The following is a 27,961-nucleotide window of genomic DNA, read 5'->3' as shown; positions in this document are numbered from 1 at the left end:
CTTCTGCTGCCTGCCCTCTTGTGGATGAGGCTATCTAAGAGGCTTGTGCATGTTTCCTGATAGGAGGGACTGGTGGTGGGTAGAGCTGGGTGTTGCTCTGGTGGGCAGAGTTCAGTAAAACTTTAACCCACTTGTCTGCTGATGGGTGGGGCTGAGTTCCCTCCCTGTTGGTTGTTTGGCCTGAGGTAACCCAGCACTGGAGGCTACAAGATATTTGGTGGGGTAAAGGTGGACTCTGGGAGGGCTCACACCAAGGAGTACTTCCTAGGACCTCTGCTGCCAGTGTCCTTGTCCCCATGGTGAGCCACAGCCATCCCCCACCTCTGCAGGACACCCACCAAAACTAGCAGGTAGGTCTGGTTCAGTCTTCTATGGGTTCACTGCTCCTTCCCCCTGGTTCCTGATGTGCACATTAGTTTGTGTGTCTCCTCCAAGAGTGGAGTCTCTGTTTCCCTCAGTCCTGTCGAAGTCCTGCAATCAAATCCCGCTAGCCTTCAAAGTCTGATTCTCTGGGAATTCCTCCTCCTGCTGCCAGGCCCCCCGGTTGGGAAGCCTGACGTGAGGCTCAGAACATTCACTCCAGTGGGTGGACTTCTGTGGTATAATTGTTCTCCAGTTTGTGAGTCACCCACCCAGCAGTTATGGGATTTGAGTTTATTGTGATTGTGCCCCTCCTAACATCTCACTGCAGCTTCTTCTTTGTCTTTGGATGTGGGGTATCTTTTTTGGTGAGTTCCAGTGTCTTCCTGTCAATGATTGTTTAGCAGTTAGTTGTGATTCTGGTGCTCTCACAAGATGGAGTGAGTGCATGTCCTCCTACTCTACCATCTTGAACCAATCTTCTCCATTAATATCTTGATAGTAGTTACTCACAAGTATGTATTCAGTCACTTGTTTTAATTAAAGATTATTCATTTCTCTGAATAATTTTGTTTATGTAGCATAATTAAAGGGAACAAAATATAACTTAATCACATTGATACTCCTTGTAAATTTGCTAAAAATAATCTTACTTTGGGTTTAGTATCATAATGATTGTTATATGCAAATATGTATGTTGTTTCCTAGAAAAAAATCCATCTTTTCACCATATTTTAATATACTTTAGTGAGCTTGAAGTTTGCATCTTAAATATCATAGGTTAAATTGAAACATGTGAAACAGTGTAAGAAAATGCTCACATCTCTTGGCTTAGAAATAACAGCAATTTTCAAGTTCAAGCAGGAAGTTCTATAGGATTCCACATTTAGAAATGTACTACTTGCAGCCAGTTGCTCTATACTTTCAAAATTATTATTACTTCAACTAAGATCGTCTTTTGAAATTGTAGAATTCTAGGGTAAATACCATGGGATATATCGTAAAAGATTGTTTTCTAATTCTTGGAAGGAATATGACAAACACTTCATGTAAAAGATGTATTGGTGTGTATCCTTTAACAAGAATGAAGAAGAAAGACTCAAGTCAGAGGATGTTTTTGGGGCCAGGGGAACTGGGAGAAGGAGTGAGTGGTAATCTTTGGACTTCCTCAGGGAGGGGTAACATTAACATTTGCTGTCTGACTTCTAAGATGTCATCAGAGAACCTCTAATTCTGTGACTCTGGGATCCAGAAAATGGAATGATTATTACTTTGCCTTCCCTCTATACATTAGAAAAATGATGACAGTGAATATTATTTCTATTGATAGATCCCCTGATACTGTGCTAAGTATTTTACATGTATTTAAAAAGTGCCATATGCAATAATATATTTTCAAATAGTATAACTGAACCAATAACAAAGAAAAGGGTTTAAACTCTTTGCTTATAGACCGTAACTCATTTTGTACTATCAAGATCCCCAAATCCCACAGTATTATATAGCTTTGTCAATTCTATGTTAATTACAACAATTATTCTTAAATCTGGATAATTCTCTAGCTTGGGTGGTTGGAGGTGGTTCCCCAGACAAGCTGACCTCTGCATCTGTTTTCCTGCAGTTCATGCAACTGGGGAGGGAGAAGCAGAGAGGTCCCTGTCCCTTCCTCAAACATCCATACTCAATCCACAAGCCTACACATTTTCTGGAGGCTGTTCCCCCAACTTTAAATATCTTCTGTATCCTTGACATCCAGTCACTCTTTACTTCTTTCAATTCCTCCCTCCGAGGTGTTTTTCCACACAATTTTCCTGACCAATCTCATTGCACACTGATTCGCCTTTGCTTTGCATTCTTGAGCACTTTTATCAAGTTCAGACTCTGTTCCAGAGGAACACCTAGATAGAAGTTTATACTTTCTTCTTCTTTGCTTGCCTTTTCAAATTACACTCTAGGTCCCTAGGGCAAGTGGTTTTCCTTTTACACCTACTTAAAAAAAAATATATATATATACATAATTATCACCCTTCTCCTTTACCTCCCTTTTTTTTTCCTCTCTTCCTTCCTCTTCCTACCATACTTTGAAAGCCGTTGTATGCTACCAAACTCTGAAAATAGATAAATGTATCAGTTGACATCTTTTAGTCTCAACAGTTTCTAGAGTCACTCAACAGTTTCTAGAGTCAATCTTCTAAGACATACGTATGTCAAGTTATAGCTGATATTTGTAATTTATGTTTAAACTTTTAGTTGAAGTGCAAACTCTGATTTTGAGTTTGGATCCAAGAATGTATTACGATTATCACCATGAATACTAAGGTCCTTTCTGAAAGGGATTATGAGTGGTTGATAATTTTCCACCTACTCAAATGCTCACCAAAACTTTTAATTTTGACCAACTTCTAGTCACCCTCGTTTAGGATTAAAACAAATTATACTTCATATACTTCTTCTTATTTTATATGTAAACAATATGGATAAAATGAAGAGCAAAAGCAACTTTGAAGAAGGAAATACATAATAAAAAGACACTGTAAGCCCACACAAAGGGAAAGAGGATGGAATCTACCTGACTGAAAGACTGAAGGGATTTCATGAGCTGGCTTTATACAACTGAGATTTTTTCCTGTACCAGCTGATGGCCATATTTTTTTGACCTGCTGCTTCCTGCTTAAATGCTGCCAACCTGAGTTGGTGTTCATCCACTGCTGTAGTGTGTGCCTTTATATCTTGGAGGTGTAGACCCACTCAAGCTGATTATATGAGGTGACACTTGCTAGGGTACGGGTCTACCCAGGGAAATGGTTACACCTGTTTCACCCACTGGGCTTAGAAAGGAAGTCTTCAGACTTAAAGTAAAGTAATACTCTTTTGACTAATGAGATCTAATGTGGTTTTCTGGGAATACTGAACTTTAAAAAAATAAGTGAAGTATAACCATTATGAAAGTGAAATTGTGTTAGTACTAGACAACTGTCAGTTGACTATTCTCTAGGGAAAAGTAATGATTTTTCCAGTAAGTAGGAGATGTTACAAGATAAACCTCTTTATGAGAGGCAACTTAGTTTAGTGAGAAGGGGCAAAACCTTTGAACCTGAAGAGTCCTGATTGATATGTGACCATAGGCAAGTTCTCAACTGCTTGTGACTCAGTATCCTGACCTATGAAGTGGAGATGATAATCCTACATGTTCTGTCAGAATTACTTGTGCTATCAACTGATGGAATTCATTGATGAATATCTATAAGTAGAAAGATCCCAAATTAAAAAAAAAAAGCCTGTGTAGATGCTACAGAGCCATAATAATAAAATGTGAAAGGAAATCAAGAATTTGTGTGCAGAAAATAGCATGTACACTTACATGTGAACAGATTAATTAATTAATCAATCAAGCAAATATGTGTTGACAAAGGTTCTGCTCTTGGTCTATGAAACATTGAGGGAAAAGGCAAACATAAAAGGGAAATTCTCTACTCCCTGGTCTCCCTTCCCAGACTAGTGGGGGAGACAGAAACACAAACTCAGAATCCCAGTACAAAACTTAAACTAGAAGTATGCACAAAGACGGTCTCTCAACTGCCAGATGGAGTAATACTGAAATTTACCCACCTGCCAGCCAGGGGCAGGGAGGGCAGGAGAGGAGAAGTATCAGGGATGAGGGTCACCGCACTGCCAATATATTAGCCACTGTTTTGCTCTGTTTAATTCAGATCTATGTTGTATGAAGCAAATATAAGATAAATTAGAATGAAACAAGGGCTTGTTTTTTTTTTTTTTTTTTTTGGCGGTATGCGGGCCTCTCACTGCTGTGGCCTCTCCCGTTGCGGAGCACAGGCTCCAGACGCGCAGGCCCAGCGGCCATGGCTCACGGGCCCAGCCGCTCCGCGGCACATGGGATCCTCCCAGACCGGGGCACGAACCCGTATCCCCTGCATCGGCAGGCGGACTCTCAACCACCGCGCCACCAGGGAGGCCCCAAGGGCTTGTTTTAGTGCCACACAATCCCAGAGGGCTGTTTTACTTGTGGACAGGTGATGGCCATCCTGGTTAATCTTAACCTTATTTTGTGCTCTTTTCATAATAATTACTTTTCCTACCTTTGGGTGCTATCTCTAAGAACTGATCCCGAAGTTTGCCAAGCCGTTCGATGGTCAGGGTGCCATTTTCTTCCCTTTCTACAGGTGGAGGGCGTATCGGAGGAGACAGGTCTGGAAAGACTTTTATATCGCCGTTAATGCAGAAGTCTTCTTGGTCTAAATAAAGTGCATTCTGGATTCTGGTTGAAGTTTCAATGTGATAGCGAGCTACCTCAGTTAATTTTTCCACACTGAAAGTGGAAAAATGAATAGGGTTATCCCCATTAAAAATACTCTCAGATTAATAGTGTTTGCTTATTAGATATACACACAGAGTTAACACACTAGAAAATTTAGAAAATTTGGCTAAGCTAGAAAATTCAATCCGCATGATTAAAAAATTCTAATTTCTCCTCAAAGCCGTTTGTAAAAAAGCAGGGTCTAAATAAATAAATGTAGATTAGAAATAAAATACATGCTCGTTCAGGGCTAAGAGTTACACATTTTATACAAAGCTGAGCAAAAAGAGACTCTACTAAAATGGATTTATTAGTATTAGAACATATTTTACTATATAAACGATTATGTCAATAGATATATTCATTTTAAGTATGAACCAGAATAAGGTTATATGACAGAAAAGCCTGTAAAATATGACTGTTAGAATAACACATTTATTTGGAATTGGGACAAATTGTATGTAAAGTGAATCAAATTTGATAATGGATGTCTAGAAAAGTGGCTTTTCTCTAACTTTATAACAAGGAGTTTGATGTTATTGAAGACACATTTGACAGAGTGGACTCTGACGAGATAACCCATTGAAATTGCTTTGCTATCTTCACAGAGAATAACAATTCCCAGCTAAATCATGTGGTATAAGCAGCAGTAGTTGTGGTGCAACCTTGTGGTGCAGTGGGAAGAGCCCTGGAAGCTGAGCTCTCATTGCAGACCCCTCTCCAGCAATGGGTCCTTGGGAAGTGACTCAAGCTCTCTGATTTCCTCATCTTTGCAATGGAGCCAAAAACACACAACTCCATACCTTATGGTTATTCATGTGAAATCACATAGGGCATAGATTTAGGCTGTACTGGGGATTACAGTTATGGCCTTAATTAAAGATCACTTTAAAGGTCAGAGAAATTTTATACATAAGTACAATATCACTGTATTACAGAAAGAATCTTATTTATATCTTGCAATAAAGATTGAACATGGCAGAAAAATGCATATTTAATCTGCTTTTATATAACTCTGGAACACCAAATATTTGTATACTGAAAATTAAAAAAATATATAGTCACTTTCTTTCAAAAGACAATCTGGAATTTAATTCCAGCATACTGTATTTGCGAGTGTCCATATCGTTTGTATTATCCAGGTACTTTTTGTTTGATGGTGTTTATGTTCTGGAAGCAAAGGAAAAGGGCACTGGATAGCTACAGAGCTTGTAGCCCTAAGTGAGGAGGGACTCCAAATGTAGACACCCAGCCAGAACCAGCACAGCGAAATAAGTGTGCCATCTAGTGGAAGGTTACCAAGAGTAACCTTCTCAGAAAGGGTGGGCTGGCGGGGGCTAGGGAAATCCTATGAAAATGGAAAGTGGGATTTGAAGTTCAAAGGGATCTGCTAGGTCGCACTGTTCCTTTTTCTTCTTATCACTGGAGAATTTTTGCAAGAACCAAAAGAGAAAGCATAGCTTGACAGTCCTAGGTTTTAATTTCTTGTGGCCATATTCAGAGGTCAGATATATATATATCTGACCTCACACACATGCACAAAATAAATCTGAGAAATATGAGTTCATCTGATAAAAAAAATAAACTTGGCCACGTGCCTCTTGATGTGGCCCCAAGGATGGGTGCTGTGTAAAGAAGATGTGGCACATATATACAATGGAATATTACTCAGCCATAAAAAGAAATGAAATTGAGCTATTTGTAATGAGGTGGATAGACCTAGAGTCTGTCATACAGAGTGGAGTAAGTCAGAAAGAGAAAGACAAATACCGTATGCTAACACATATATATGGAATTTAAGAAAAAAAAATGTCATGAAGAACATAGGGGTAAGACAGGAATAAAGACACAGACCTACTAGAGAATGGACTTGAGGATATGGGGAGGGGGAAGGGTAAGCTGTGACAAAGTGAAAGAGCGGCATGGACATATATACACTACCAAACGTAAGGTAGATAGCTAGTGGGAAGCAGCCGCATAGCACAGGGAGATCAGCTCGGTGCTTTGTGACCGCCTGGAGGGGTGGGATAGGGAGGGTGGGAGGGAGACGCAAAAGGGAGGGGATATGGAAACATATGTATATGTATAACTGATTAAATTTGTTATAAAGCAAAAAATTAAAAAAAAAATAAATAAAAAACTTTAATCAAAAAAAAAAAAAAAAAGGATGGGTGCTGTGAACCCTAAGAATGAAGAAGATATGCTTTCATTTGTAGGCAACAGGCAGAGAACAGAACTGAACATCACTGCTTCACAATGCTGATGAGTAACTGACAAATTATTTTAAGCACTACTGCAGTGAGGTTACCAGGCCGAGGGGTGTGTGTGTGTGTTTTACTCTAGAGCAACAGATACAAACAACTAGGCTGAGAATTTTACAACAGAACTTTCATTTTGAGACAAGGACTGGAGAAAACAAACTCTAACAACTGTCTTCTAGCTGGCTGATGTTGCTTCTGAGAATACTTGCTATTTGTATACTATGTATGCCACAACTTCCAAATTTTCAGTAAATGTTTACTGCAAACTGTAGTGTATCACAGAATCTAGATCTAGTAGAAACCTTTAAAATAGCCTGGTTGGAGTGTTTTCTTTTATAGTTGAGGCCGATGGGGCCCGAAGTGATTAGGCATGTTGTAATATGTGGACGAGGAGAGATTCTTCATCTCCTGGACCATCAGGTTTCCTGACTCTCCATTGAGGGCTGTTTCCGCCCTGCTGAGCTGCCTCTTTATGCCTTTCAGGGGAGAATTAAGAGGATGAGACTTGCTGTCCCTCACTAGCAATGAGGATCTGGAAAGCCTTTGGAACCCAATAGAAAAGTAGAACTCGCTGTCACAAGGGAATCGGCCTAACGGGTAAAACATTCCTGTGAATGACTTCATCTCGCATTCATTGGCCCTGACTAATAAGAAGTCTGGCATTAGAAAGATATGAAACATTATACTACTTCTAAAAAATATTTTTAAATTGCTTATAGTTTTACCTTGTAAACTAAGGTCCTCACTGGGCAGTGTGAAAACCAAATTCATAAATAATGTGCAATAGTGTCCTTTGATACATGACTTACTATTGTTAAAAAGAGGCAACACAAATGCATATGTGATTTCCTAAAAGGTCAAGATTTCTATTTGTAAATGCAATTCAAATTTGTAAACACCTTAAAAATCTTTGTCAAGTTTGGTTTTCAGGAAGTAACAAAGTAAATATTTTAAAATATTTTAAAAAGTCACGCAGTACTTTACCTGGCCATTTCATTCAGGTACCTCTCACCGAGCCACTTTTCCATAAGTTTATATACATCAACGGCCTTTGTTACTAACTCTTCCAGGAAAGCCAATGCTTTTACCTTGATCAGTTCAAGTCTGAACTGTGTAGCTACCTCTATTTAAAAAGAGAAACAAACATTTTTTACACGTTTTATATGTCATACATTTTCTGATTAGCCAAATTCAATTTTAAACAAATTACGCTTTAGTCTGTGAAACTTTAGGCATACGCTTGATATACCAGTATGGATAACTATACCCTATCCATCTCAGAAACAAAACAATGCGTGGTTAGAATCATTTGACAGTTTATTTAAACCAAAACTATAATCCATCTTTACACGTAATTGCACTTTATTGCAATATACCCTTTGATAAATTGGAATGGGAAAACACAAATAGGTAATTTCTGAATTTCAAAAAGGGGGAGGGTACTAAGTCTCTGGATCTCCCATCTTTAGAACCTTGGGAAGGTGACGCCATCATCCTTCTCAGCACAGGTGACAGGAGGGTGAAGCCCATGGTCCCAGCACCCACTGATGTTCTGGGCACACAATGAGGTCTGTGGATTTTCCTCTAAAATATCTGTCCAATCTTTCTTCCTTGCTTTTTCTATCACCACGTTTGGGCACTGCTTTATGTCTACCTCAACTACAGCAACCGCCTCCGTCCTGCTTTCTCCAAGTCCCTTTCCCCACCTCAAATCCAAATCCACTTCCACCCGCCCCAGAGTAACCCAGCTCACCTGCTCATGTGCTCACAGGTGCCTTCTGCTCAGAGTTCTTCACTAGGTCCCATAAGTCACCATAAGGGAAATGTAACTTTCTGGGCAGGGCCTATGCGACCCTCCACCTCCCTGATCACTCCTTCCCAGAATGTGCCTCAGACTCCACAGCTACCTCCCACTAGTCACCTAGTTCTCCTCCCCCATCCCTGCCCCCCGCTGTCCCCTGCGCACATTTCCCACATTCTTCCAGTTCTTCTCAAGCATGAATTCACCTGCTCAGAAGTCTTTCTTGACTCCCGCCATGCTTCCTTTGTCCTGTCTGCCTAATTCCAGTATCACAACATATTATAAGTGATTGTTTGCATTTCTCTTCCTCTAGATTGGGTTTTATTTTTGTTTGTTGTTTTGTGTTTGTATATATACGTGTATATTTCTTTCAACTACTACAGGATCTGGCACATAGTGGAAACTCAGTGAACATTTACTATATAAATGAGTGAATTTAGCTACACTAGGGACCACGTATGGAATGAACTGAAGGATGAAGCATACTTAGCTACTGATAGCAGATGTGGGGACAGGCAACAGGACAAGCATCATGTGTCCTGACTTCCTGTGTTCAACATCCTTCAGATTTTACTCTTGGAATTATGAAAGCAGGTGGTAGGAGGACGGAGAGAGGGAGAAAAGGAGAGAAGCAAGGGATGGAAAGCATCTTTAGTAGTTAATTGTTTGAGTAGTTAATGGGTCTCAGCTTACCCAATGCTGTATTTTTATGGTTTTGACATCTAGTTTATTGACCATGGTTTCTTTCCGATAAGGATACTTTGGCTCAATTTCTTGATCTTTTCAAATTCCATTTTGAATTTATTATAAGACAACTGGAAGAGCCAGAAGGAGACTATGTCTTGTAAAATTGTTGCTCTCTTTAGAGAAGGAGGCCCTTGAACATTATCGATCTATGGCTGGCTCTTCTGTGGCCCCTGCTCCCAAGAACTCACTTTCAGGACCCATTAGCCTTTAGGTAGGTTTACTTTCCTAATAAGGCCTAAATTCTATTTTTTTTTTTACATCTTTATTGGAGTATAATTGCTTTACAATGGTGTGTTAGTTTCTGCTTTATAACAAAGTGAATCAGTTATACATATACCTATGTCCCCATATCTCTTCCCCCTTGCATCTCCCTCCCTCCCACCCTCCCTATCCCACCCCTCTAGGTAGTCACAAACCACCTAGCTGATCTCCCTGTGCTATGCGGCTGCTTCCCACTATTCTTATTATAATATAGGAGCACCTCCTTAGGTAGCCCCAAGCTTTCTTTCAGCCTGTAAAATCACACCAAGTCTAAAATACTGCTTTTGTTTCTTTTCTTTGAGCTTTTAATTACTGCTGGTGCTCTCCTAACCTCTTCTCAAATTCCCTTTTTGAGATCTCAGCAGACAGTCATACGACAGTCAGATCTAGTCTTCATACGGTCACATGAAAACAGCCAACTGAATGTTGTACCTTTCAGTTAGTTTGCTTTGTGTCCTCATAGAAAAAAGTCAGCCAGGGGCTGTTTGCTTATTGGTCTGTTTTCTACTTAAAAGTATCATCTTAGTTCTTTCCAATTGCTACCTTCAAATTGCAGGGCAGCAAGATGTTCTTCCTTTATTCTGAGCCTCAGTTTGTTTTTCATTTCCATTTCTTCAACCTCCTCTGCTGTTACTATTACAGGAGTGGTTCCTGCCGTAGGTGGGGATTTACCTGAAAGGGCAATGAAACGTGCTGAGTTACCTGCCAACATACAAGTGGACACGAAGGGTCTTGGATAAAATGAGTACAAAGTGGAGTGTGTAGGGCAATACACGTCCGGTGATTTGGAAAGGAGAGACCCCGGTCCAGACAGTGTGAGTGATGAAATATTCATAATCTTCCCTTGAGAATTCTCCATGTGGTGTCTGGCTGGACACATATAATAATACCCTATTCGTCTAGCATCATGGAAAAATGAGGTGTGTGGCTCGTGCAGACAGGGTTACAGACACCAAAGAGGATGCAATTTAGTGTTTGGGGACAGAAATTAGCAAACCCCAACATAGCGTTGGCCACCTGGAGAAGTACCACTTCACAAGGGATACTTGTATTGGCCAAGTGTTTCTCAGGTCCTCAAGAGAAGATCAGAGAATAACCTCAAGCAGATATGGTGGAAATGTAGCTGATGGTCAAGAATTCGTAATCTACTTCATTGTCTTTTAACTAGTGCTTAAATACAAGTATTTTAATGATTACACATGAGAATTAGAAAATAAGAATTTGTCAGTGTTTAGGCTTCCCTGGTGGCACAGCAGTTAAGAATCCACCTGCCAATGCAGGGGACATGAGTTCGAGCTCTGGTCTGGGAAGATGCTGCAGAGCAACTAAGCCCATGTGCCACAACTACTGAGCCTGCGCTCTAGAGCCACGAGCCACAACTACTGAAGCCTGAGCGCCTAGAGCCCGTGCTCCGCAACAAGAGGAGCCACTGCAATGAGGATCCCGTGCACCGCACTGAAGAGTAGCCCCTGCTCACCACAACTAGAGAAAAGCCCGTGCGCAGCAACAAAAGACCCAACGCAGCCAAAAAATTAAATAAATAAATAAATAAATAAAAGAATTTGTCAGTGTTTGAGAATTTGCCCATAAGAAATGGCAGTGAGATTCTAGCTGCAGGCCCAGCTTGTACTATTCTACTTAGTTCAATAAATCTTTCTTGAAGGTCTGATCTCAAGGGGTTCAAATTTTGGGAAGAAAAATGTAAACAAAAATTATAATAAGATGTGTTAACTTCAGTAGTGAACGTAAGTATAAATTACAGATGCAAGAGCCCTTAATCTCTCTGGGTTTCTGTTTTAACATCTGTAAAATTAAGAGATTGGACCCAACCAATTATTCCATTATAGTAAATGGAAGCATTTCCTTCAATGATGCTTATTTCCTTTATGTTCCCCTTCTGAAATGGACCAAGGTCACCTGTTCTTTACTGTGGGGTTACCCTTTCCTTGGCTTCAGAGGTCACCACCTCCCCCAACCCCTATCCTCAGGGCTTTGTCTTAACTCCTACTCTAGCTGCTTGGATGGACTCCATCTGGAAAGCATTTTCTACCCCTCAGAGGGAGTGAGATAACTGCGCTCTCCAGGGACCTCTACCTCCCCCATAAAGAACAATGATCAGTCACATGTCTGTCTCTGTCATTAGACTACAGTCCTATCAAGGCAGGGACCACGTTTCTGTTTTTTTTTAAGTTTACCACTGTGTCCTTAGTACCCATCCTCATCATGTTCTGCCTGGCAGGGGCCTAACAACACATCAGGAGCAACTGATCAGTGGAAGGACTTTTGATCCTGTGCTTCCCTCTCTTCCTCTCTTGCCTCAAGTCACTGCAAAAATGTACACGTGGAAACATTCAGAGGGGAGGGTAATGTTTGTGGTAGAGCCCACCCTTTCCCCTTTTCATTCCATCCTGCCTGGAGGCTGAGTTTTAGGTAGGAGGCCTCCAGGAGAGAAGGACTTGCTTGAATGAAACCTGAAACCTGAATTATTACATACTCAGAATTAGCTTTTAACCCTTTCTTGATTAAGGCAGCCAGTGTCAGCCCCCTTGCACACACTTTTTCAGATTACATAGTGTCATCTTGGAGTTCTTTTCACATGTTCAAAACTGCCTTTGAGATTGATTTCACCCTGGATACACTTGGCTATTTGGGTAAATGCTGGCATGGAGAATGTTTGCCAGCTAACACTCCGGCTCACAGGAGACTGGGTCTCGAAGTAAAACCTAATGAACAGCATTCTAGTAGCTCAGAGGCTCATGTGCCTGGTTAAGTGCTTGTTCTCCACCAAGGAGAGGTTAAGCATCCAGGGTTCTGGATGCTAAAGCCATGAATACCTTTTCCTTTCTTGTCCTCTTTTTTTTTCTTGGGCGGCTCCTTTTTCACTTTTTTATTTGCAGCTACCTGAGGAGGTTTTTCTTTTGCATCTGCTGTCTGGTTTTCTTTTTCTTCTTCCATGAGTCTCTGATGAATTTCAGCAGCCACCTGGTTGTATAAGAGCAACATTTCAGTTAATACAACATTTATGAAAGACGATAGCTATTTGGATTTAGCCGTCACCCAATTCCATTGAAACCTCATTCTACAGCAAACATGCCATGTACTCAATCTTTACAGAAGATTTAAAAGATTCTACTTAAATGGAAACCTGTCCCTGTCCCAAGATGTAGCTTCCCTGAGGCCACCTGTGTGGAGGCCACTCACTTTCTCAAGCCCTGCCTGCCATTCATCTTTAGTTACACAAACATTTCTTTCTTTTTAATCTCAGACCCTATGGGTTTAACACCCACTATTCTTCCAAGTGCCTCTTATTTCTTGGCCTTCAACCTGGGGCATTCCTCTATATCATCGTTTCTCAGGGTTTTTTTCATTATTGATTGTTTTTAAGTCAGTTTCTCCTAACCACATTCCCCTTCCTGATATTTTAATACTGCAGAAGGGTATCTGCCTATGTATTTTATGTGTGTCTGTGCTTCATACATAAAATTGGTGAGAATTTTTCATGTCCTCCAACCAAGTTTTTGGGGCACATGTCCTGTATTAATTGGGCTCATGGACACTTGAATCCTGGGCTTCCATTCTATTCTAACACTAGACATCACCCCAGCAAGGTGCAGTGTTCTTGAAGATGACCTGTCCCAAAAGCTAACTGCATCGCAGCTTCTTAACTTCCTCTACTTGGGGGAAATTTCAACTTCTCTTCATATCAGCACCCTCCTTTCACTCTCATAGATTTCCTGGTATGAGAGAGTAGTTGTGTGGTCACAATACAATAGCTGATGAAGGGCAGAGAGGGAGGTGTGCGAAGTGCTGCTGGGATCCCTCCATCTTGCCTATGAGGCTGGCTCTGCTCTGCAGGCAGCAGGAAAACCTTGTCTTGGGGCTTGTACAGCTGGGGCTGTGCCTGCAGTTAGAAAGACTGGACCTTTTGAACCATGTTTTTCTCTGGATATATGCCCAGGAATAAGATTGAATTTGAAAAAGAATAAATACATGTATATGTATAACTGAATCGCTTTGCTGTACACCTGAAACTAACACAACATTGTTAATGAACCATGCTCCAATACAAATTAAAAAAATAAAAAAGAGAAAGACTGGACCTGCTAAAATAAGTTCACCTGCCCCTGGTGAGGTGAAGGGTGTTTATGGCTGTAAATCTGAGAAATGAGAGCTGAGACGAGACTCCCAAAATGAAGAACGAAAACCTGCACACACCATGGGGGCAGTAGCAACATATGGTTGAAAACTTAAAAACCTCAGTAAGGCAACTGGTGAGGAAATGGAGGTCCATGGGAGTTTATTTATTTATTACAATGCTTACTATGTCCAAGCCTGATGTTATTTCTGGGGAGAATTGGGTAAGGGGCCCAGAGGAGATACAGAAAGTTGGATAGAGGTGACTAGAAAGATGAAAAAGGCACAATCTAATCTCTACTCTCAAAGAAGCTTGCAGTCCTGCGGGTGCGATAGACCAGCCAATTCCTGTCCTCTCCAGATTCCCACCACGCTTCATACCCACGGCGCAGCATATCACTCTCCCCAACTGTTGTACGAATGTTAAATCTTGTCCCCAATCTCCAAATGAAATGAGCGCTCCAGAGGGCTGAGCCAGCCCTGCTTCTTGGTTTTCTCCATAGCTTTTAGCATCTGTGCTATGCTCGTAGAAGATGCCCAGGAAATGCTTATTGATTGATGGAATTTCTTTTAAAATAATCATATGCTACAGAATACAACCACAGCTTCTTCAGTATTAACAGAACTTGGAGGGATGCAGAAATGTCTCAGAGAGCAAGGCAGGTTTTTTTGTGGGTGTGTATGCATTTTTTTAATCAGATGTTCTTTTGATAAAAATGGACTTCATGATATATACTGTACTTTCAAATTCTTGGTAAAGCTGAAAGCAGACTTGTTAACATTCTCCCCTAAATTGCAAGCAATTCATTTTTGAATGAGTTCTTGCAAACCACAGTGAGTTAGTAATTTCCTTTAAAATTGGATTTTTCTCCTCTATAAACAACCTTGTGATGATAATTATCATCATCCACATTTTTCTGGTCCACTTCCCTCAAACACCTCTGGGTCTCTCAAAAATTAACATAATTCACAGTACATCCAGCAATCTAGCTTGTAAGGCTGAAGAAACTCTAGAAATAATGCTTTGACACTGTGAGTGTTAAACATGACTTATTTCTTTGAAATAATTGCACACCTGCTAATTACAAGAAAGTTTTACTAAAAATTAACATAATATACTAAATGACTAGCTCTTGGTAAAACTGCGGTGTAGCGAAAAGCCCGTGTTAAAGTGCTCTCATTCCAATTGCCCTGATCTCAGCTGGCCCTGTTCTCCCTGTAGCAGTTTACTGAATCAGGCCTGTCTCATCTGAAACTCAAAGTTCACTTAAAGACATGTAATATCAAAGTCATAAAAGTCTATTAGAAATATAAAAGCAGGATTCAAATGTAATTATTAGGAATATTAATTACTAAACAATCCTTCCTCCTATGCTTTCTACGTGGTTTTCAAAGGTTCACAAGCAAAGTGGTACAGTTTTGAATAAATTCTTAATATAATAATCTATTATATTTAATTTCTAAAAAGCTTTCATATACATTATTTCATTGGATCTTTCCAACCATTCAAGAAAGGAGAGATAAGGTAGAATGTCTCCCATGTTATAGATAAAGAATCGAAGACTCAGAGAGGTTAAGTGATTTTCCTAAAATCACACAGCTTAAACAAGAAGTGTAGGGCTTCCCTGGTGGCGCAGTGGTTGAGAGTCCGCCTGCCGATGCAGGGGACACGCGTTCGTGCCCCGGTCCGGGAAGATCACATGTGCCGCAGAGCGACTGGGCCCGTGAGCCATGGTCGCTGAGCCTGCACGTCCGGAGCCTGTGCTCTACAACGGGAGCCTGTCACAACAGTGAGAGGCACAGGTACCGAAAAAAAAAAAAAAACAAAACAAAAAACCAAGAAGTGTAGCCAGTGCTCTTTGTGCTGTATGATACTCTCCTTCTAATAATCTAATATTTAAAATCTCATTTTCCCAGGTAATTTTAATGGGATTCATAAGACTTGTAAGTTGGCTTTATGTTCAATTAAAAGTAAGGATAATAATTCATCTACTTTTTTTAGAACTTCTAGATCCGGTTTCCCACTCTCTGGTGCTTGGTAGTCGTAGTCTTTGTGGTGATCCTCCTTGCCATGACCATCATCATTTATATGAACATTAGTGTCACCAGCATTGTGGCAGCAGCATCTCAAGAATGTACTGAGGGCTCAGCATTGTGTTAGATGTGGGCATTATGCTAGGTGTAGTGGATACAGAAAGCTTTAGAACCTAGTTAAGTATTCAGGAAAACATGAATAAGGTAAAAATCACAAACAATAACCTAGATACTAAGGGTCAAAAGTGGGAGAGACAATAAATGCTACAAGGACTAGAAGAGCATGCAATCAGAGAAGGCTCAGGCTTCAGGAAACAGACAACCACCTGGTTGGGAATCAAGGGAGGAACTAGTTCTGAAGACTTAAAGAAAGTATAGGCTGAATTTCTGACTTTAAAACTGGAAAATCTGGCCCCACTGGACCCCATTCTTAAATGGCAAGGTTGGCTAGGAGCCTCTCTATATGGGGTTGTTACTTCCACTTGGCCACCATCCCACTCCACCCTATTGCCTTATACTTAACCCATCTCATTGACATTTCCTGCTTGGCCCTGTAGAGCCCTGCACTTGGAACCCTGGGCCATCATAGAAAATAATCTAAACATTGGTTCACTCCTTTCTTGACCTCATATATTTGCTGATTGAACGGTTTCACTTCTTATTTCTTTCAGAAAAAAAGAAAAAACTTCTGGGACGTATAGATTTATGTTGTGAACATTGTGTCAATTTTCTGTTCATAGCATATTACCAACCTTGGAATTTAATGAATGGGTATTACTGAAAGGAAATGTAGTAACCAGCGCTGCTTACCATGTGAGATATTGCTAAAGAAGACTGCTGCCACGTGTCCATCACCATCTTCTCATCGGCCTCAAAGTTCAACTCTATGTTTTCCAGTGAGAAATCGATCTTGCCCTTCAGTATGGCTTTTGTTTTTGGTTTGGATAAAGCTGACTCTGTAGAACTGGGTCTTTGAGGAACTAGGGGAATTCTTGGGAAAACCAACAAAAAAGAAATATAAAGATTTTATTTAACACAATCCTATTTTTGTGTCCATGTGACTTGGTGAATTTCATTGTCCTGCTTTAATCTCAATTTTCAAAGTTTTCTTGGAAGAACTCTTTAGATGGAGAAAGGACTATGAAAGGCTGTATTATGGTCTACACCTCCTAGAGAAATGGAAATAAAAACAAAAATAAACAAATGGGACCTAATGAAACTTAACAGTTTTTGCACAGCAAAGGAAAACATAAACAAGACAAAAAGACAATCCTCAGAATGGGAGAAAATATTTGCAAATGAAGCAACTGACAAAGGATTAATCTCCAAAATTTACAAGCAGATCATGTAGCTCAATATCAAAAACTCAAAACAACCCAATCCAAAAATGGGCAGAAGACCTAAATAGACATTTCTCCAAAGAAGATATACAGATTGCCAACAAACACATGAAAGGATGCTCAACATCACTAATCATTAGAGGAATGCAAATCAAAACTACAGTGAGATATCATCTCACACCGGTCAGAATGGCCATCATCACAAAAATCTACAAACAATAAATGCTGGAGAAGGTGTGGAGAAAAGGAAACCCTCTTGCACTGTTGGTGGGAATGTAAATTGATACAGCCACTGTGGAGAACAGTATGGAGGTTCCTTAAAAAACTACAAATAGAACTACCATATGACCCAGCAATCCCACTTCTGGACATATACCCTGAGAAAGCATAATTCAAAAAGAGTCATGGACCACAATGTTCATTGCAGCTCTATTTACAATAACCAGGACATGGAAGCAACCTAAGTGTCCATAATCAGATGAATGGATAAAGAAGATGTGGCACATATATACAACAGAATATTACTCAGCCATAAAAAGAAATGAAATTGAGTTATTTGTAGTGAGGTGGATGGACCTAGAGACTGTCATACAGAGTGAAGTAAGTCAGAAAGAGAAAAACAAATACTGTATGCTAACACATATATATGGAATTTAAAAAAAAAAAAACTAAACTAAACTGGTTCTGAAGAACCTAGGGGCAGGACAGGAATAAAGACGCAGACATAGAGAATGGACTTGAGGACGCGGGGAGGGGGAAGGGTAAGCTGGGACGAAGTGAGAGAGAGGCATGGACTTATATACACTACCAAACGTAAGGTAGATAGCTAGTGGGAAGCAGCCACATAGCACAGGGAGATCAGCTCGGTGCTTTGTGACCACCTAGAGGGGTGGGATAGGGAGGGTGGGAGGGAGTTGCAAGAGGGAGAAGATATGGGGACGTATGTATATGTATAGCTGATTCACTTTGATATAAAGCAGAAATTAACACATCCTTGTAAAGCAATTATACTCCCTAAAAGAGGTTAAGAAAGAAAAAAAAATGTTTTATGGTCTAGAAAGTCTAACAAGAGGGAACTAGAGACAAGCAATGCTAAAACGTAATTTTTAGGTCTAATTCTCAGTAATTATGAGGAGGGGGATGAAACAATGGCAATTATGAAGAAATGCAATTTTGAAATTTATCTGGGATATAAACTTCTGACAAGGTATAAATCAGTCACGAAAAGCAAACCCGTAGAACCGGACGTCACTTCTTTAAAATGGCTAGCAGTTGGCTTCCGGAAGTTGACAGTTAAAAAGAAGGATGTGACACATGTGAGGTCTGCAAGGGGGTGTCCCCTGGAGGTGTGAGAGCTCCAGCAGCCCCCCCTACCCTTGAGAATGGGTGATGAAGGCTGCCTCTGTTTTGTAAAGTGCTGTGGGAACACAAAGTTAAGTTCTCTCTCCCTCTTTCTCGACCACATTGCTGCCCCAATGTAGAGATTTTAGAGCTGCCCCTGGGAATGTTCTACCCCTGAAGGATCCCAGGATCTCAAAGGCTACCTGCAGGGAACGATCCACCGAGCAGAATGCTAATTGTGCTGGGATCCCCCTCGGTGATAGAACATAGGAAGAGCTTTCAACTAGGGCAAGGAATGGGCAGAGAGGAGCTCCAAGGATGCCTTTGCTAAAATTTGAGGAGGAACAAGCATTTGGCTTGGCAGACTCAAGTTGCTGGGGACAAGAGCAGTGATGCAGAGAGCTGGCTGGGAACTCCAGCACACAATTAGCTTGGCATTGTTTTGAAGCATCAGACGAGGTTTTCTGAAGTTGGCTCTTTGATTCTCATAGCGCTTGGAATTCTGACAGTGCACCGTGTCTTATAAAGGCAACGTGTTGAGGGTCTACAACTCAGTATATGTCCACCTACAAGGACAATTGATGTTTTAATAGTCAAGTAGTGCTCAATCTCAGTCACTGAGACGTGAGATTCATGTGTCTAATAAGATAAAGGCTGTGTGATCATCTCTACATGTTTAATATGGGACAATAGGTGTTCCTAACACCTTGCTGTGAAGAACAGCAGTGGTGGCGTATCATTCAGAAAAGGGATCTGGATTTAGAATTCATTTACTGGGAAAAATTCTGCTCAGCTAGCTCTCTCACTATCAGTAGATGTATCAGTAGATACAAACTGGGGCATGTCACTCGACTTTCTGAGGCTCCATTCCTTCTGGAAAAATACAAATATAATAATAATATTGTTACACATTATTGGTTATTAGTTAACACCATTATTATTATTATTATTAGGTTGTTGGAGGAATAAAATAGACAAGCTATGTGAACATGCTTCACACTCTGCTCATTTCCCTATACATAGTAAAGAGACTGGTTGGTTGGTTGATGCATTGATTAGCTGAGAGTTCCAGGGGATACTCACAGCAGTGATCTGAGGTTGAGATTGGTGCAGAGTGTTTTGCAAAAAGTAAGAACTGGCTGTTCTTTTGCCTGTTTCATTCTACTAATCAACATTAATAGCTTCCCCATTATGTCTGACTTGCTATCTTGTGCTAAGAACAGAATGCCCTGTTACTATAGACATTGAAACTTGGCCTCTTTTGATGACTCTGATGGTTCATATCACTTTGGGAAATTTTTATTGTTCTTAATTACAAAGTTCTCTTTCAGAAGCTTGCTGAGTTAAACATTTCTCTTGTATCTGTGTCAAAAAGGGGGTTCAGACTTCTTGTGTTTTCTTGCTTACTCATGGTCCTTACAACGACATGATGGGACCAGATGGAAGAAGCCTAGAGAGAAATAGCCCTCAGATCACTGTGGAATCCTATCGTGCACAGGCCACTTCAAATCCTTTCTGGAATAAGGGAGAGTAAAAGGAGGAATGTAAGAACGTGCGATACTCACAATTAAAACAGTGCATGTGAGGAAGAATAATTTGCTGTCATATTATGCAATAATATGATGACGATAATAGTCATCACTTATTGAGAGTCACTGGGACTAGGTCTCAAGTCTTCTGACTCCCAGGCATGGTGCTACGTGTTTTGAGGATTTCATTTTCTGTAATCTTCACAACAACCCTACTTTACAGATAAGGAAACCAAGGCTTAAGAGAGTTGGGGTGACTTTCCCAAACAAATTGTTTTAATTTACTTACATATAACTAGTAATTGCCTGAAAATGTCATTTTTCTTCCACCCTTACCACCAAGTTTATTTCCTTACTGGTGGGAATCTGATGTTAAACTGCTACTAAGTTTCAGTCTCACAAAGTCATAATCACATATGACTGAGTCTTTACTGTTTCTCAATTTCTTAACTTGTAAAAGAAGGCTCATAACACCTTCCATTGTCGTTTATATAATGCCATGCACACACACAAATGCACACATAGACACAGAGCTGCTTGGGACCTTTCGTAAAAGTGGTAGAGGGTCACGATCCCTTACTAGAAACCCTTGTGATCAAAAGTGTTTCAGAATTCTGAATTTGTATATACTATATATTCCATAATATCCCCAGCAGTCTGTTGGAAGCACTCCGTAACAAAACACACTATATCTCTGCAGCAAAAATGAGTCGATATTCACTATAAGTGGGATAAATAATGCATATCAATAGTCTTGAGTTGAAGTTTTCAGTTTTTAGAGTTTTTTTTGGATTTTGGATTAGCAGATACAAGACTGTGGTTTTATTAGTGGTATTCAATTTTAAATCACAAAGCTTTATGTTGAGACTGATTACAGTGCAACGTGATAGCCTGCCTTACCTAAGCTGGGATTCCAAAATATGTTTACTATCCAGTTGGACCAATGGGACTCGAGTAAATCTTTTAGTGTCATCTGTTGGGATTTTACACTCCATTCCCCTGTAATAATCTTGAAGCAGTCTCTTCGTATCTTGGAAACGGTTCAGTTCTGCCTTTAATAGAAAATATGAATGTTAATACCCAAGACAGAACAAGCTGATCTGTACATATGTTCTATATAAGCCCTGTAAGCATTATTTTATTTTTTAGTTTTTTTTTTTTTTTTTTTTTTTTGCAGTACGCGGGCCTCTCACTGTTGTGGCCTCTCCCACTGCGGAGCACAGACCCTGGACATGCAGGCTCAGTGGCCATGGCTCACGGGCCCAGCCGCTCCGCGGCATGTGGGATCTTCCCAGACCGGGGCATGAACCCGTGTCCCCTGCATCGGCAGGCGGACTCTCAACCACTGCGCCACCAGGGAAGCCCTGAATAAGATGCCATCATATATCATATAAGCAGAATTGATCAAAAGTCCTCTCACATTTATGGTAACTAGTGAATAATGCTTTTTTACTGTTTCTCTCATCACAGAGACTTAGCTTTGAAAGAAATCTTAGAAATCATCTACCATAGCATTTTCTAAAATTCATTTCGTAGAAGCTTTGTCCTATAAGCTCTTAATGAGCACCATGCTGGGAAAAAAACAAACAAAAACTTTGCAACGTCAAATAATTTCAGAAATGTGGGGTTAACATACCAAAAGAGTTTCTATATTGCAGGGCATCTTAGTATCTTAATATGTCAATATGCTTGTCAATCTCCCAGGGAGAGGGAAGGGTAGAGTACATAGCCTTTCCCAAAGTCTTCTGATCATCAAGTCCTTCTTTTGTGAAACATCGTGTAGGACTAGTGTTCCATGGAATCCACTTTGGGAAATACTTATCTAGGCACATGCCCTTGAAAACTTTCATGAAGATTCTTTCCCCTCCATAAATATGTGCAAGCTTCTGCTTATGAGCTCCTGGACCAGCAGCTCAAGTGCCTGAAAAGTCTGTTATTTGATGGACAGTTCCAATCATTAGGATCGTTCTTCATTTATTGAACTGAAATCTACTACTCTCCTGTAGTTTACAGCTTTGGCTTTTCATAGGATCATGCCAATCAGTGCAGAACTAGGCTTCTTCTGTTCTAGGTGGCTAGCCTTTAACTATGTGAACACTGATGACAAAGCAGTGGTTAGGGGTACTGGCTCAAGAGTTAGATTCCCTCAGTCCAAATCCCAGCTCTCCTACTACTGACATGTGGCATTGGGCGAATCACTTCATCTATGTTTGCCTCAGTTTCCTCATCTGTGAAGTGAGGATTGTGAAAGAAATTACAGCCTAGGGTTGTTGTGAAGGTTTAACCTTCACATGAAGAGTCCTTAGAACAGAGTAAGAACTTAATAAATATTAGCTTTTATTTCCTTTACTCTCTTTTTTCCTAGTTGGCTTTAGATGTGGATTCTGTTTCTCAGGGAGAGGGTCTGAAATGTAGGTCTTGTGGGGTGTAAGAGTTATACCATTTCCAAAAGAGGCACATATTGCTTGGACTAATGGGAATGATTTACAAAAATTCTCGAATCCCTTTGCCTTCGTTACTGGATTTCAGTTATTTCTACCATAAACTTTTGAAACAGCTGTTCCAGCATTCAATCTCTGGTTACCCAAACTGGTGTCCCGGGGATGTTACCCAGGCAGGTTTAGGCTGCTGGCTGTCTTGCCTTCTTCCTCAGCACAGCCCATGCCTTGTAGCCCCCACCTGGATCCCAGAGCTAGCAATCAGTGAGGCTGCTACTGCTTCTCAGGCCGCTGCCTCCTGTGGTCCAGCTTGCCCCCGAACCAGGGGCTTGTCCCTGTGAGTGCTGGAAGTACTCGCATCCACGGTCTTTTGTTGAACAAGGATTTATTGAACACCTACTATGCGCTAGCTCCAGTGATCCTCAGCTAAATATTCTCATTTCCTGCAGTAACTCCTCCTGTAAGCTAATCAGTTCAAGACCTGAAAGGTACCCTTTTCCACTCTATTCTCACTGCTATTTTCTTAGGAAAAAATACTCATGTAGACACAGCTTGACCAAGACAGCCTTCATAATCCTCTCAGCATGACTAAACTATAGACAGGTTTCTTCCTAACTCCAGACTCCTGACCTCCCTTTTCTTAGAGTATTTACTTTAGGAAACTTGTCTTTGTAAGTCCATTCTCTGTCCCTTTGAGATGTAAATCTTTTCAAAATCCTCCTGCTGGTTTTAGAAATCAGAACTGTCTCTCTCAAGAACCTGGGAACCATCTCTTTGAAATGTAAGCATATGAAATGAAAATAGAATTCCTATGTCCTGGTCCTCTGGGAGGAGCGGAGTCTGACTTAGGAAGACACCTTGCTCCTAGTTGTAAAACTACGTGCATCAAGAAGAGAAGGGAAGGCTTCCCTGGTAGCACAGTGGTTGAGAGTCCGCCTGCCGATGCAGGAGACACAGGTTCGTTGCAGGGGACATGGGTTCGTGCCCCGGTCTGGGAAGATCCCACATGCCGCGGAGTGGCTGGGCCCGTGAGCCATGGCCGCTGAGCATGCGTGTCTGGAGCTTGTGCTCCACAGCAGGAGAGGCCACAAAAAAAAAAAAAAAAAAAAAAAAGAGAAGGGAAAGTTTACTTTTCCTTTAGACGAGGCCAATCAAGCAACACAGGTTGTGCATGACACCCCACCTTGCCCCAGTTCTTAAAAACTCTCCAGCCCTTATTCTTGGCAGAGCTGGGTATCCAGACTTGGTCTGTGCTCTCTCCCCTATTGTTGACAATACCTTGGCATAAAATCAACGTCTGTCTCTTCAACTTGTCCAGTGCAATTCATTATTTTAACGGGCTGCAAAAATAAATTAATCAGATTGTTCCGATGAATGGTCTATTTTTCCAATCTGAACACAAACGTTTTTCAGGAATCAAGTGCCTGTTGAGTCTGATCCAGCCCACGCTCTTGTGGCAGGGCTGCTTTCCCGGGGACACTTTGGGTGTCCGCTGGGAGAGGCTGGCGTGGTAACGACCCAGGACAGACATCATCTCTGCTGTCCCCTCCACAGCTCTAGGCCACCTGGAAACAGCTGGTGGGTTGTAGCTTGAGAGGCTACCAGTTCTGGTGTTTGTTCGGCCGGGGACAGAATGGCTTATTTCAGCTAACCTCCTTGGCAAGTTGGAGCTCAGGCTGGGCAGAGTGCTGTGAGTAAAACAAGCCCCTCACATTCCCAGAGGAGTGGTTACAGGATGGGCGTGGCCATGGAGAGAAGAGTGTGTGTCATCCCGACCGGCCGCTCTTACCTGCGTCAGTGAGAAGAAATGGTTCATTGCGATTCCGATCGCGTCCTGCAACCAGCTCTCGTTAATGATGTCCAGAAGCTCCTGCTCCGCCTCTTCCCTGCGGGCATCACAGATGTCCCACAGGCGGTCCCGTAAATCCTGCACGCAGACACTGCTGTGAGGCTTCAGAATCACGGCTCAGATGACCTCCGTATAATAAAACTAAAATCCTTTGCCTGTCTTAATGTGCCTGAAGAAAATTTAGACCTAATACACTCATATATTTTATCCCTTCGGTCAACAAATATTTATTTTGCTTCTGCTCTGTCAGGCCTTCACTTTCTAAGACCCCCCCCTCAGCACACCTGGTGCCCAGGTCCACAGTTTACTTTACTCATGCGGGGCTATGTTTTATGTATTCTAATCCTTCCTCACAAGATTTGACTGGCCACAGTTTACTTTACTCACGCGGGGCTATGTTTTATGTATTCTAATCCTTCCTCACAAGATTTGATTGGCCACAGTTTACTTTACTCATGCGGGGCTATGTTTTATGTATTCTAATCCTTCCTCACAAGATTTGATTGGCCAAAAAAGACCTTTCAGGGAATTTTTGAGGAAATGGTGTTTTGTTGGCGTAAGAAACATGCTGCTTTATTGACTCTGAGGGCATAGGCTTGTTAATTAATCATGAGTGGAGCATGTCATTCTCCAAGAAATAGGATTGTCTGAAAATAAGCTTTGTATTGCAGAGCTAGCAGTGAAAAAAAAATCTTTTAAAGATCCCAGCTCTGCTACTTACCATATCCTGAGGAATAATGTTGATTAGATACCTTTCTATGTGTGTCAGTGTTCAGAATATAAGTCATTATACTTATATTGACTCATTTTAATGCCTCACAACCACCTTGGGTCCTATTATTTTCTTCATTTTGCAGATGAGGATACTGAGTCAGTCACAGAGAGGTTATTTTCCTAAAGTCACATTATGAGCAAGTGGTGGAGTCAGGATATGAGCCTCTGGTCTTGTCTGTACCACTAGATTAGGGCTCAGTTCCTTGACCTGTGAAATGGGGATATTATTTACCCTTTGGATGTGCTGCAGTTAGCCTAAGCCTATAAAGCACTTAGCACAGTATTTAGCACACAATAATTCCTCAGTTATAAACAGTATCATAATCTTATTCATAGCAATAAAATATCTGTTTAATTAAAATTTCATTAAGAAAATAGATACAGTCCAATAAAACTTGACAGTTTTCATGATCATAATTATTTATTGAACATTTACTGTGTGTTGGGCATTGTGTTAAGTGCCTGACGTTGATTACCTCACAAATCCCCACAGTAACCAAGGGAGAAGTTTCTGATGTGAAATTTGATGCCCAGAGATGTTGAGTCACTTGCCTATGGTTTCAGCGTGGTGAAGTCAGGAATTCGAACGCAAGCAGTTTGATTCCAGTGCCTATAGTGGATTTTGCTTCTGTGATGCTGTGTTTATGGAACACTTAGCATTTTGGTTTGTTATCTTGTGGGGGCTTCACATGAAGTGAAAACATCACAGGTATTTTTATAGCTCTACACTAATATCAGAACAGTACGCCATTCTTTTAGAGCTGATCTTGATGTCTCCCTGGTCTTTCCACAAATGCTATATCAGACATCCAGTGAGGACTGGCTTCTGTTCCTCAAACATTTATACATTTTAAAAAGACAGGAGAGGAAGCAGTTGAGGAGAAAGTACAAAAGCAGGAGCCTGGGACCTTGTTTCTAGTTCTCTTTCTGCTCCCGACTCACTGGGAGGCCTTAGCAAGTGCCAGTGTCTCTGTGGCTTGGTTTTCTAATGGTAAAGTGAGGACAACATGATAGCAGAACCTTTCCATTAGCTTCTTAGGATTGGAATGAAAGAAGCCAAGAACAAGGAATATTACCAGGAATAAAGAGGTTAACTACTGGCAAATAGGATTATGGATTTGTCATTTCCAATTTTGCTTCTTTTAAATATCTAATCTGTCTATAATAAACATATGGTACTTTTGGAATACAGGAGGGCCAGGATTGTGAATAGGCAGGAAAGAGATAGGAAAGGCAGATATGTTTTACGATTACCATTTGAGGAATGTCTAAGATAAAAGACTTCAGTTTATTGTGACATAGATTAGTGCAATACCTCCTGGATTAAACCCTCCAGGACCCTGGTCATCCAAGCTACCATAATGCCTTCACTTAATTTCAATAGCTTCCCAGTTGGTTTTCCAACTGCTCTCAAACACACCAAGTATCCTCCCTCTTCATTGCCTTCGCTTTTCCCTATGCCTGATACACTCTTCCTCCCAAAATCTGCATGGCTTATCTCATTCAATCTCTCCTGTCCTGAGTTTGCTCAAATATTGCCTTCTCAGTGGGCCTTTCCACAACTACCATATACTAAATGGTACATCAAGGTTCCTTCCCTCCCTGCCCTGCTTTCCTCCTTCACGTAGCTCATATTATCAGTGACATACTCGCTATACATTTACTTGTTTATTGCTTATCCTTTGCATTCTGGCCCCCAGAACATAAACTTCCTGAGGTCATAGGCTTTTTGTTCAGTGTTGAATCCCCTGCCCCTTGAGTAGTGCCGGGACCATGGTAGAAGCTCAATAAATATTCACAGAGCAGATGAATGGGTCATGGGGTAGAGCTTGGGAATTTGTTGTTGTTGACAAATAAATACTGAGATTATAATCAGATATGACTACTAGTAGCCTATACTTAAGGTTGTGGAAGGGGAAAGAATTACCCTGACAGGATAAGGGGCTCTGTAAATCTACACAGGAAAGACAAAAGGTTGAAAATCAGGTTGACAAAAGATTGAAATCAGGCTTCTTGTACATCAGAGGACCTTTTCTAAAGCATCAGGGTAATATACTCCATTTGTGAATTTATCAAAATCTGCCTGTCTACCAAGTGCCAGGCACTGTGCTGCTGGAATACAAAGATGTATGATATTTGGTACCTTCCCTCAAGGGATCTATTCGATAGAGGCAACACTTCAGGCTTTCTGGGATGTTCCCTCATTCCCCTTCTCCCTGACATCAACCAACCATATAACTGTATCCAAGAGAGGCATGTACTTAATACCAGGCTTGGACACACTTACATGACCCAACAAAAGGTTTAGGAGTCTACAAAGTAGATGCCTGGAATGCGCTTGCACTGCTGGCCTTGGCTTCTCCTTCCGGAAGCATTGGCTACCATATTCTCATTCTGAACTCAAAGTACAGAAGAGCGATTGTTCTTGAAAGTCAGCAGGTTGGTGTTCAAACCATTTCCCCCCTCATCCTCACACCTCATGAGAGTAAGAAGGAGATGAATTAGGCTTTTGAAGTACAAGATTTGAGAGTGTGGAAACTCTGGCCTCGCGGGTCATGGATTCCCTTACATTCACTCTTTGGTGTAGTTCAGCCTTCGTTTCCTCATCATCCCACAGGTCATCAGGAAGAGAGTTGAAATCAGCCTGCCACTGAGATACAAAATCTTGCTTGTGGTCCGGACGCCTTAGAAACTGCTGGAAACCTGTTCTGTAAGGCATTCGGAGAATCAGATGGAGCTTATATGTCCCGCCTCTAAACTACACGGTTGTAACTTTG

At 41.0% G+C, this 27,961-nt stretch overlaps 1 protein-coding gene across 1 annotated transcript in view; it reads right to left on the bottom strand.

Annotated features, from left to right (window-relative positions):
• The window catches only part of SPEF2 (sperm flagellar 2), a gene marked incomplete at its 5' end in the record, with an annotated part of 165,638 nt that overhangs the window by 40,834 nt on the left and 96,843 nt on the right, over positions 1-27,961 (bottom strand). The window contains 8 exons of the mRNA XM_081232588.1: positions 4,458-4,687; positions 7,921-8,059; positions 10,289-10,417; positions 12,580-12,727; positions 16,724-16,904; positions 21,024-21,175; positions 24,351-24,488; positions 27,754-27,892. Coding sequence (XP_081088714.1) covers positions 4,458-4,687; positions 7,921-8,059; positions 10,289-10,417; positions 12,580-12,727; positions 16,724-16,904; positions 21,024-21,175; positions 24,351-24,488; positions 27,754-27,892 — 1,256 coding nt within the window. The remainder of the gene's footprint in view (positions 1-4,457; positions 4,688-7,920; positions 8,060-10,288; positions 10,418-12,579; positions 12,728-16,723; positions 16,905-21,023; positions 21,176-24,350; positions 24,489-27,753; positions 27,893-27,961) is intronic.

Source organism: Mesoplodon bidens (assembly GCF_964165515.1).
Source record: "Mesoplodon bidens genome assembly, chromosome: 4".
NCBI lineage: Eukaryota > Metazoa > Chordata > Mammalia > Artiodactyla > Ziphiidae > Mesoplodon > Mesoplodon bidens.
Note: the sequence above shows the minus strand (reverse complement) of the source record. Positions and strands in the feature narration are given on the sequence as shown.